Below are 12,630 nucleotides of genomic sequence, written 5' to 3'. Positions count from 1 at the left end.
GTGTAGTCAGTGCAGAGCCTGATGCGGGGCTTGAACCCACTAACCATGAGATCATGACCTGAGCTAAAATCAAGAGTCAGATGTTTGACTGAGCCACCCAAGTGCCCCTGTGTTTATTTATTTTTTATTTATTTTTGAGAGAGAGCGAGCATGAGGGGGACGTGGGGGACGCAGAGAGAGAGAGGGAGACACAGAATCTGAAGCAGGCTGTAGGCTCTGAGCTGTTAGCACAGAGCCCAATGAAGGCTCGAACTCATGAGCAGTGAGATCATGACCTGAGCCGAAGTTGGATGCTTAACCAACTGAACTACCTAGGTACTCCATGTAATACAGTATTATATTAACTATAGTCACTATACTGTACATTCTGTTTCTATGACTTATTTTATAATAATCGTTATTTTTATTTTCTGACTTTAGTTCAGTGTATGATGATTAACATGAGTATTGCTGCTTTGTTAGAAGCATGCAGCTTTGTATACATATTTTGGGTGGCTGGAATTTTTCCTGCTGCTCTGGGCTAAATTAGTGTATTTTACACACCCATATCTTTCCCTCCTGCCCCAACTCCTCTTTAGAAGAAACCCAGCAAAGGGGCACATGAGTGGCTCAGTTAAGCGTCCGACTTCAGCTCAGGTCATGATCTTGTGGTTCATGAGTTTGAGCCCCTCTTGGGGCTCTGTGCTGACAGCTCAGAGCCTGGAGCCTGCTTCAGATTCTGTGTCTCCCTCTCTCCCTACCCCTCCCCCATTCGCACTCTGTGTGTGTGTGTGTGTGTGTGTGTGTGTGTGTGTGTGTGTGTGTGTCTCTCTCTCTCTCTCTCTCTCTCTCACTCAAAGATAAACATTAAAAAAAAATTAAAAAAAAAAAGAAGAAACCCAGCAAAGAAGTAAGGTTAATGGAAAGTTTTCTAATCATATTTCTGGTAAGGGAGGGATAAATGAATGTAAATAATCAGAGATAACTTTGAGTGTCATTCTGTGTAAATATTTATAAACCTAAAATGGTGTTTTGGGATGAAACTGGCTTCCAAGATTTTTTTTTTTTTTTAATCTTTATTTTTGAGAGAGAGAGACAGAATGTGAGCCAGGAGAGAGGCAGAGAGGGAGACAGAATCCGAAGCAGGCTCCACTCTCTGAGCTGTCAGCACAGAGCCCGCTGCGGAGCTCGAACCCACAAACCATGAGATCATGACCTGAGCCAGAGTCGGGTGCTTAAATGACTGAGCCACCCAGATGCCCTGTCACCTCAAGATTTAAAGTCAATTACCATGAGCAAATCCTGTAACTCTCATGAATCCCATTATCCATATCTGTAAGCAGAAATGATACCTATTTTGCAAGGGTATGAGGATCAGAAATCACCTGTTGAAAGTACCCACTATAATAGTCAGTACATTAGTAGAGGCTTAAGAAATGGTCATTTTTCTTCATAATCTTCAGACTGTTATTCTCTTCTACTTCTTTTTAGGTGGTATCTTGAATGATGAAAGCAGATTCATTTTTCATCTGTAGATTTGCAATAGTGTCCATGGCTTTAATTTATGGGGCATTCTCACGGGAATCCCAAATAGTTTGAGGTTAGGTGACTACTCTTTGTTTGAGTTCCAGTTTATTTTCATTTCAAGGTTTAAATAAATGTTATCTATCCTTTTTATAAGAGAAAATTCAAAATGATAGGAAAATTGTGACTAGTCTTCACTCAGTTTTATGACCTCTGTTGCTGTTCATGTCTTCTAGAAGGTTTGGCTCAGAATTTGGTGAAATCATTTGTGTTTTGACTGTATTATCTTCATTTAGGTCATTGCTGTATTCAAGAATGTGTTTAGTTCAAATTCCAGCCCATACATGGGAACCAGACTATTTCATATCACTCCCTATGATGTTCAGGTGAGGCAAGCAGGATAATCCTCTATTCTTTTATAATTTTCTATGATTTCCTCTGCTCCCACTACTGGGCACACTTGTAAAACCTCACTGGCATATGTTTTTCAGCTGGGCTACTCAGTCCTCTCCCGTGGCAGTTACGCTCCTCTCTTGTCTCGCCATCCACTGTCACTCCTGCACCAATCACTACAGTCTCTGGAGTCAGTTATGAAGTGTGTGCAGATGAGCTGGATGGTCATCCTTGTGGGGCCAGCCTCTGTGGGCAAGACCAGCCTGGTGCAGCTCCTGGCACACCTTACTGGTCACACGTTAAAGATCATGGCTATGAACAGTGCAATGGACACTACGGAGCTTCTAGGTGGATTTGAGCAGGTAAATGGTCTGCCTTCACATTTTCAGGCAAAACATCTGTAATGCCATGGTCTGATTGATGGTCTTTTGTGTTGGTGAATACAAATAGGATGATTCTTTTTTTAAGTAATCTCTGTACCCAATGTGGGACTCGAACTCATGACCCCAGGATCCAGAGTCACATGCTCTACCAACAGAGCCAGCCAAGCATCCCCTACCCCAACCCCCCAACCACTTTTTTTAATTTAAAGGAGTGTTCATTTGACTCTGGCCAGTGGCTATGATGAGTTTTTGTGCTCTGGAAATTGCAGGTTGATCTTATACGGCCATGGAGGCAGCTGCTAGAAAAGGTGGAAGGCACTGTAAGGGCACTTTTAAGAGACAGCCTCCTTATCAGTGCTGACGACGCAGAAGTAGTGCTGCGAGCCTGGAGTCATTTCCTTCTGACTTACAAACCCAAGTGTCTTGGAGATGGTGGTAGAGGTATCACGATGGAGATTGTCAACAAGCTGGAAGCAGTATTATTGCTTATGCAGAGACTCAACAATAAAATCAACTCCTACTCCAAGGCAGGTATGTGTGTTTGGATGTGTATCAGATACATAGTATTGTGTGTATAGTGTCCATATGTAGGTAGTAATACATTTGTAATGTAATGTCTGCAATTTTTTTATTAATGTAATAGTTATTAACAAAACTTGAAAATCTTTGTTTTAGAAAGTAAAATGAAGCTGATGTAAAATAATTCAGAATTGATGATCCTAAGCAAAGCAAAAGTAACAAAGAAATTGGTTAGTGAGTTTGATAGTTTATATTGTATGTGATCAGCTATAATGGTAAATCATTTGCATCTAAAGCTGGTTGTATTTTTCTTGGCTTAAAAACAAACTAAGTAATTAAGAAATTGAGAATTTTATTTTATTTTATTTTATTTTATTTTATTTTATTTTATTTTATGTTTTTATTTATTTTTGAGAGAAAGAGAGAGAATAAGTGGGGGAGGGGCAGAGAGCGAGGGAGACACAGAATCCAAAGCAGGCTCCGGGCTCTAGGCTCTGAACTGTCAGCACAAAGCCTGACACGGGCCTCGAATTCATAAACCATGAGGTCATGACCTGAGCTGAGTCGGATGCTCAACTAGCTGAGCCACCCAGGCGCTCCTGAGAATTATTTTATTTTATTTTTAAAATAAAATTTATTTTGTTTTATTTTACTTTTTATCTTTAAAAAATATTTATTTACTTTGAAAGAGAGAGTGGGGATGCACATATACACACGCTTGAGTCTGTCAAGGGGAGAAGGAGAGAGGCAATCCCAAGCAGGCTCCTCAATGTCAGCATGGAGTTTGATTTGGGGCTTGATCCCATGACCCTGGGGTCATGACCTGAGCCAAAATCAAGAGTTGGATGCTTAACTGACTTGAGCCACCCATGCAACCCAAGAAATTGAGCATTTTAAATGGGAGAATAGAAGTCTAGATTTATCGTTAGTATGTCTTTATTAATTTCATATAGAAAGTGGTAGAAATTCTGCAGATAACATGGAAACTTCTCTCATTTTGTGGCGCAGTTTTCTGTGTAGTGATGAGCATATGCCCTTAGGGAAGATTAAAAGGCTCTTTGGTTGTGTCTGTCACTATGATTGTTATCTGTTATTTCCAAAGCCTTTTTGTAACTGGTTACAAAGTCATTCCTTAGGGATAAAGAAATGAGACTCCTTTGTTCTATCTCTATAAACAGTGTATCCATGGCTGTGGGCCAAATAGTTTACTTTCTTAGGCTAGGCAAGAAAATGATTTTATTGTTGGTTTGATTTGTTACTTCTGAATTCAAGCCCATCATTTGGATTTGAAATTCTTTACTTATTCACTCAAATTAATTGTTAGAGGTATTTAGTGGAGTTGTACATTACTTTATATATATGTATGTGTATATATATATATATATATATATATACACACACATAAAGTACTTTACTTTTATATTTACTTTTATATATAAAGTATAAGGTATATAAAGTATTTACTTGTATATATTTTAATTTATGTATATTTTAAATACGTATTTTAAAATATATATTTTATTTTATATATATTTTATATTGTAAAACTCACCATTGCGATATGAATTCCTACTGGGAGATAACTCCTATATTAACTATTTGCATTTAAAGCCCCACAACACCACTGCATTACAAAAAAAAGACTATCCTCATTCTATGCTTGCAGAAATCAGTGCTCATAGAGGTTAAGTAACGTGCTCAATGTCTTAAAGTTACAAAGTGGTTAAACTAGACCTTGGACATGATCCTCTGATTGTAAAGCCTTGAGTCTATATATCTGTGTTTCTATATATCTTTCAGCTAAAATTTAAATATTTATGTATTTAGGGGCACCTGCGTGGCTCAGTTGGTTGAGTGTCTGACTTTGGCTCAAGTCATGTTCTCACAGTTCGTGAGTTGGAGCCCTACGTTGGGCTCTGCTGACAGGTTGGAGCCTGGAGCCTGCTTCAGAGACACAGAAACTCTAAAAAAAAATTAAATATTTATCCATTTAATATTTATTTTTGAGAGAGAGAGAGAATGTGCGTGTGAGCTGGGGAGGGGGAGAGAGACAAGGGGACAGAAGATCTGAAGCAGGCTCTGTGCTGACAGCAGAGTGCCTGACTCAGGGCTCGAACTCACAGAACCAAAGTTAGATGCTTAACTGAGCCACCCAGGCACCCCTAAAATTTAAATATTTAGAGTACATGCTCACAGCTCGTTCTAAATACAGGTTTTTATTTAGGATTCACTTTCATACTGAGTCATTTCTTAAGGGTACTAATAGAGTGAGGAAAGGTGAGTCTAAAACAGTCTACTCTTTTATTTTTGGTTAAAAATATTCTTTCTTTCTAAATATATCTTTTAACATTAGTTCGAAGGTGTATGACTGTTAAATATATTCTAGTTCACTCGTGTTCACAATTTATCTTAAGTGCTTCTGCTTTTTTATAATATCTGTTTTAACATCTTTGCTAATTTCATCATCTATGACTTCTGGGGCTGTTCTGTTGAGTTTTTTCTCCTGGTTATGAGTCATGTTTTCTTTGTGTGTCAAGTAATTTTGATTGCATGCTGTGAATTTTGAATTAGTGCTTATTGCTGCATTTTTGTTAGTTGCTCCTTGAATATTGAATAACATGGGTTTGAGCTGCATGGGTCCACTTACATGTGGATTTTTTCCAATAAGTATATGTACAGTACTGTAAATGCATTTTCCGTATAAATGTCTTTAACTTTATTCTAAGAATATGGTATATAATATGCAATGTACATAACATGTTAATTGTTATTCATAAGGCTTCTGGTCAACAGTAGGCTATTAGTAGTTACATTTTTGAGGAGTCAAAAGTTATATGTGGATTTTTGACTGATTGGAGGAGGAGCTGGCATCCTTGTCCTTTGTTGTTCAAGGGTCAACTATATTTCTTTAAAGACTTTTGGACTGGGCTGCCTGGGTGGCTCATTCGGTTAAGCGTCTGACTTCGGCTTAAGTCATGATCTCACAGTTCATGAGAACAAGCCCCGCATCAGGTTCTGTGCTGAGTGTGCAGAGCCTGCTTTGGACTCTGTCTCCCTCTCTCTCTGCCCCCCTCCTGCTGCACTTGCTCGTGCTCATTCCCTCCCTCCCTCCCTCTCTCTTTGTCTCTCTCTCTCTCAAAAATAAAAAAAAATAAAGAATTTTGGATTTTGTGGTAGGCAACAAAGTTGTTTATGGATTGTTTTGATCTTACATTTTTATTTCACCTATTTAGACTAAAAAAAAAAAAAAAAAAAAAAGGGTTCCTGGGTGGCTCAGTCAGTTAAGCGTCTGACTTTGGCTCTTGTCATGATCTTGCGGTTCACAAGTTCGAGCCCTGCATTGGATTCTTTGCTGACAGCTAAGAGCCTGGGGCCTACTTCAGATTCTGTGTTTCCCTCTCTCTCTGCCCCTCCCCTGCTCTCTCTCTCAAAAATAAATAAAAACATTTTAAAAAATTAAAAAAAAAACTGAAAACAAACATTTCACCCATTTCTTTCCCCAGCTCCCTCAATCTCCAGTCTGTTCTTTGTATCTATAAGCTTGGTCTTTTATCCCACATATAAAAGAGATCATATGATATTTGTCTTGCTCTGATTTATTTCACTTGCATAATGCCTTTGAAGTCCATCCATGTTGTCACAGATAGCAAGATTTCATTCTTTTCTATGGCTAAATAATATTCCATTGTGTGTGTATATACACTACAATTTCTTTATCCGTTCATCTGTGGAAAGACAATTAGGTTGTTTCCATATCTTGGCTATTACAAACAATCCTGTAATGAACATGGTGGTGCATTATCTTTCAAGTTAGTGATTTCATTTTCTTAGGATAAATACTCAGAAGTGGAATTGCTGGATCATATGGTAGTTCCATTTTTAATTTTTTGAGGAGCTTCTGTACTGTTTTCCATAGTAGTTGCACAAATTTACATTCTCACCAGTAGTACACAAGGTTCCCTTTTCTCCGCATGCTTGTGAGCACTTGTTATTTCTTATTGATAATAGCCATTCTAACAGGAGTGAGGTGATAGCCTGTTGTGGTTTTGATTTGTATTTTCCTGATAATTAATGATGATGAGCATCTTTTCATGTACCTGTTGAGTATCTAAAAGTCTTTGAAAGGGCACCTAGGTGGCTCAGTCGATTAAACATCCGTTCAAGCTGTGCATTGGGCTCTGTGCTGACATCTCAGAGCCTGGAATCTGCTTCAGATTCTGTGTCTCCCTCTCTCTCTGCCCCTCCCTCCACTCGTTCTCTCTCTGTCTCTCTCCCTCTCCCTCTCTGAAAAATAAACATTAAAAAAATTTTTTTAAGGGGCGCCTGGGTGGCGCAGTCGGTTAAGCGTCCGACTTCAGCCAGGCCACGATCTCGCGGTCCGTGAGTTCGAGCCCCGCGTCAGGCTCTGGGCTGATGGCTCGGAGCCTGGAGCCTGTTTCCGATTCTGTGTCTCCCTCTCTCTCTGCCCCTCCCCCGTTCATGTTCTGTCTCTCTCTGTCCCAAAAATAAATTAAAAAAAAAAAAAAAAATTTTTTTTAAAAAGTCTTTGGAAAAAATGGGTATTCAGATCCCCGGCCCAGTTTTTAATGGGTTTATATATAATTTTGCTATTGAGATGTATGAGTTATTTATATATTTTGGATATTAGCCCCTTATCAGATAAATGACTTACAGGTATTTTCTCCCATTCAGTAGTAGATTGTCTTTTCATTTTGTTGATGGGTTTCCTTGCTGTGCTAAAGCTTTTTAGTTTGATGTAGTCCTACTTGTTTTTGCTTTTGGTGTCGTGTTTAAAATGTCATCACCAAGACGTATGTTAAGGAGCTTATCATTTATGTTTTCTTCTAGGAGTTTTGTGGCTTAGGTCTTTTATTCAAGGCTTTAATCTATTTTGAATTTTTGTATATGGTATAAGACAGTGGTGCAGTTTTATTCTTGTATATGTGGCTGTCCAGATTCCCCAGCACCAATAATTGAGATTGTCCTTTCCTTATTGTGTATTCTTGGTTCCTTTGTTATAAATTAATTGGCGATATATTTGTGGGTTTATTTCTGGGCTCTCTCTTCTGTTCATTGATCTGTGTGTCTTTATGCCCATATCATGCTGTTTTAATTACTTTAGCTTTGTGATATAATTTGAAATAAGGGAGTCTGATGCCTCCAGCTTTCTTCTTTTTCAAGATTGCTTTGGCTTTTGGGGGGTCTTTTGTGGTTCCACACAAATTTTAACATTATTTGTTCTATTTTGGTTAAAAATACCATTGGAATTTTGATAGGGGTTGTATGGCATCTGTATATTGTTTTGGTAGTATGATCATTTTAATAACATGTGTCCAGTCCAGGAGCATGGGATATCTTTCCATTCATTTATGTCTTCATCAATTTCTTTCATTAATGCCTTACCGTTTTCAATGTACATGTCTTTCATCGCCATGTTTAAATTTATTCCTAGGTGGTTTGTTTTTGTTTTTGTTTTTTGATGCAATTGTAAATGTGATTGTTTCAATTTCACTTTCTGATAGTTCATTATTAGTGTGTGGAACCACAATGAATTTTTGTGTATGTATTGATTTTGTGTCCTGCAACTTTACTGCATTTGTTTATTTTCAGGGTTTTTTTTTGTGATGTCCTAGTGTTTTCTGTATATAGTATTACGTAATGTGCACAATTTTCCTTTTTCCTTTTCAATTTGGATGCCTCTTATTTTTCTCACCGAATTGCTCTGCCTGGACTTCCAATATTCTGTTGAACAACGTGGCGTGAGTGGACATTCTTATCTTGTTCCTGATCTCAGAGGAAAAGCTTTCAGCTTGTCATTATTAAGTATGATGATATCTCTGAGCTTGTCTTATAGAGCTTTTATTAAGTTGAAGCATTTCTCTCTATACTCACTTTTAAGAGTTTATCATGAATGGATGTTGAATTTTGTCAAGTGCTTTCTCTTCTATTGAAATGATCATATGATTTTTATCTTTCATTTTGCTAATGTGTTATATCACATTGATTTACAGATGTCAAACCATTCTTGCATCCCTGGAATAAATCCCAGTTGATCGTGGTATATGCTCCTTTCACAGTATTGTTGAATTCAGTTTGCTGGTTATTGTGTTGAGAATTTTTGGATCTGTGTTTATCAGTGATATTAGCCTGTAATTTTCTTTTCTTTTTAAATTTTTTTAACGTTTACTCATTTTTGAGAGAGCGTGTGCGGGGGAGGGACAGAGAGAGAGGGAGACACAGAATCAGAAGCAGGCTCCAGGCTCTGAGCTGTCAGCACAGAGCCTGATGTGGGGCCCGATCATGACCCAGGCCAAAGTCGGATACTCAACCGACTGAGCCATCCAGGTGCCTCTGTAATTTTCTTTTCTTGTGGCATCCTTGTCTGGTTTTGGTATCAGGATAATGCTGAGTTTATAAAAGGAGTTTGGGCAAGTTCCCTCTTTTTTTTTTTTTTTTTTTTTGAAGAGTTTGAAAAGGATTGAAGGATTAATACTTATTCTTTTGGAATGTTTGGTAGAATTTATCAATTCTGTCTCCTTCTGAGTGACACTGATTATTACAGTCCCATGGGATTAGGAACTCAAGCTCTCCTGGCCTCCAGAGCCAGAGGATCAAGAGGTGTCCCCTGGGTAGTAGCTGTAAAAATCAGGGCTCCAGACTTGTGTAAAAAGCTCTGGGAGGTGCTGGTGCTCTGGAGCACTACAAAGGAAGGGGACAAAGATGGCGCCCAGCAGGCTCTAGGATGATGTGTTATATTAGATGCCTGCCCCTCAGGTTCGTCCTTCCTTCCTTCCTTCCTTCCTTCCTTCCTTCCTTCCTTTCTTTCTTTATTTTGAGAGAGAAATAGAGAGGAGGGGCAGAGAGACAAAGAGAGAGAATCCCAGGCAGGCTCTGTAATGTCAGTGCATAGCCCAATGTGGGGCTTGATCCCACAAACCGTGAGGAGGTTGTTTCTTTAATATAGGCAGGTGAAGTCTGGGTGGGATTGACTTCTCCTCTGAGCTGGGCCCTGGGACGAGTCTGAGTATGTGAGCCCTTTCTGGGATCACAGTCTTGGCATGCAAGCTTTGCTGCTTTTTATTTTTATTTGTATTTTTTTATTTTTATTTTTATTGTATTACATTGTATTTTTAGGGAAATGTGTTCTTTTTAAAGTTTATTTATTTTGAGAGAGGGAGTTGGGTCCGCACTGTCAGCGCAGAGCCCAGGACGGGGCTTGAACTTACAGACTGAACTCACAAACCACGAGATCATAACCTGAGCTGAAATCAGGAGTTGGACGCTTAACTGACTGAGCCACCTAGGTGCCCCAAACTCTGTTGCTTTTAGAAGATAGATATTTTTGAGGGCTTGCTTTTTAGGTACATGTTTTAGAAGTTGAGATTCTTGATGTAGGATTCAAACCTTTTGCTCCATAAGGAGAAGCTGTGGGTTTTCAGGTCCTTTCCAGTTGTGGGTCACTATGCTGGGGGGGGTAGTGTTTATGGCGAGATTATTTCCTAGCCACTTTTCCCTGCTTCAGTGTTTTGGGTTTTTGTTTTTTTTTTTTTTTTTTTTTTTTTTTTTTTTCCCATTTGTCTGATGTATAGTCATCACTCAGCCAGACTTTAGGGTTCTTTTGGAGGAAATTGTTCCGTAGATAGCTATCAATTCAGTGTGTCCATGGAAGGAGGTGAGTTCAGGATCTTCCTACATTGCTATCTTGAAAGGTCAGTTTGATCTTCTCAAGCTTCTTAAGGTCATTCCAGAGTAACCTTTACTGTAGGGCTGGGTTAGCCTCCCTATTGAGGTGTAGCTTGCACGGCATCTCTGCTGAATTGCTGGTATATTCACTGGGGTCTCCTTAGTTTTGCTGGTGGGAACTGGAGTAATACTCAGTCTTGGGTGAGCTCTGGGAATCGTTCCACTCATAGCTCCCCAGGTTTTCCTTGCAAGTGTTCTCATCCTTGTGGAGCTTCACCATTTATAAGCACATGCAGATTTTTTTATTTAGCCAAAGATTCCAGAGGCCCTTATCTAAATTTCTGGAGCTCTTTGAATAGCTCCTTCATCTTGAGTACTCTGCCCTTCAGCGTAGTTGGATTGGCTTGGCCTCCCTGAGTTTCAGTCTGTCCTCAAATCAGTGAGACCTCTGTGGTACATTGGAGTTCCCTCTCCTTGCTTTGCAATCCAGAAATTCCTTCCAGGTGGAAATCAAGGGCAATTTTAGGGCTTTCTTTCCCCAGGTATCACAGAGCTCTGCTGTCTGTTCTCCAGTGTCTGAAAGCAGTTGTTTGTGTATCTTGTGTAGTTTTTAAATTGTTAACAGTGGAGCTGAAGTCTAAACCTTATTATTTCCTCATGGCTAGAAGCAGGAGTCCAATACATAATACTTTGTGATATGAACAAGGGTCATAAGGCAGTTTCCAGGGAAATAAAGTACTAGGCAATGGATGCCTGGGTGGCTCAGTCAGTTAAGCATCCGACTTTGGCCCAGGTCATGATCTTGCATTTCACAAGTCAGGCTCTGTGCTGACAGCTCAGCACCTGGAGTCTGCTTCGGATTCTGTGTCTCCCTTGCTCCCTGTCCCTCCTCCACTCATGCTTTGTCTCTCTCTCAAAAATAAACATTTAAAAAAAAAAAAAACAAAACACTAGGAAAGTAAATACCCAGTTGTTACTATAATCATGTGATATGGTCATTATAAAAGAAACTTTTGACTTCACGACTTTGATTTCATTGTGCCAACTTAATGCCCTTTCATTTGGTAAAAATGCAGTAATAGATGGGAGTCATTATTCTCCTTGTGCCATGTGAGAAGGTATGACAAAGATTATTTGCGTCTCTGTCAACCTTGAGTTACCTCTACCTAGTCATTAAAAAGTATTTTCTGCCACCAGACCTAAATTTCGTACCTGTTTTGTTTAAACAAATTAAAAAACAAACAAACAAAATCCTCTTCTTATATATACTCTATTATGAAACTTCAAAAACTTGGACCAGAAGTTTCCTATTTTATTTTAATAAACTCTTAGGGGGTTTCGTTCATTTTTCTTTTGTTGTCTTTTTATTGCCCTCCTTTGACATTAAGTGCTATGGCTGTGACATTTCAGAGTTTGCCAAACTTGTGGAAGAATTCCGAAATTTTGGGGCGAAGCTTCTGCAATCCACCAGTGGTCGCAGCCATGGCACATTTGAATGGGTTGACAGCATGTTGGTTCGGGCTCTGAAGTCTGGAGATTGGCTTTTGATGGACAATGTTAACTTCTGCAAGTAAGACATTCTGCTTAAACACCGGATTGAAATTTGGGATATGCTTATCAAAGTAGAAACCCAGTTGGAAGCTCTGGGTTTTGAACCTGTTGTTTTCTTAACCTCAAATGTATCCTCAGTCATCTTCTATAGTCTTATCCCTGTGGTGAACAAAGGTAGTTGGTCATTAGCTGCAAGATTTTAGCTCTGTATGACTGTTTTGGGGTGAACTGAAGGCTAACAAAATTTGTTTACTTTTCCAGTTTTTGAGGTAGACCTTTTTATTTAACATCAAAAATCCTTTTGTTAGGGTCATTCTTGAGTACAGGTTTTTGAAATGGAGGATCTTTTACAAGGTACACATTAGAAAATGTGTATCAGTGTATTGCTTTGATTCTAAAATAACGAAAACGGCGTCATAAAACTACCGTAGTACACAGCATAATAGAAGCCACTCCAGGTTGGCTGATGGTTTCTCTACCTGAAGCATTTTTCAGAATGTTTTCAGTTGAAACCCAGTTGCCTTTAAATTGATTTGATAATGTTGGGAAGTGGGGAAGATGGAAGGGGAAAGAGGAAAGAATTAAAAATCATGGAACC

At 39.0% G+C, this 12,630-nt stretch overlaps 1 protein-coding gene across 1 annotated transcript in view; it reads left to right on the top strand.

Annotated features, from left to right (window-relative positions):
* The window catches only part of MDN1 (midasin AAA ATPase 1), a 174,336-nt gene that overhangs the window by 91,260 nt on the left and 70,446 nt on the right, over positions 1-12,630 (top strand). Inside the window, exons 41-44 of the mRNA XM_078447133.2 lie at positions 1,800-1,889; positions 1,995-2,258; positions 2,549-2,810; positions 11,892-12,051. Coding sequence (XP_078303259.2) covers positions 1,800-1,889; positions 1,995-2,258; positions 2,549-2,810; positions 11,892-12,051 — 776 coding nt within the window. The remainder of the gene's footprint in view (positions 1-1,799; positions 1,890-1,994; positions 2,259-2,548; positions 2,811-11,891; positions 12,052-12,630) is intronic.

This window comes from Panthera onca, chromosome B2 (assembly GCF_046562875.1).
Source record: "Panthera onca isolate mPanOnc1 chromosome B2, mPanOnc1 haplotype 2, whole genome shotgun sequence".
NCBI lineage: Eukaryota > Metazoa > Chordata > Mammalia > Carnivora > Felidae > Panthera > Panthera onca.
Note: the sequence above shows the minus strand (reverse complement) of the source record. Positions and strands in the feature narration are given on the sequence as shown.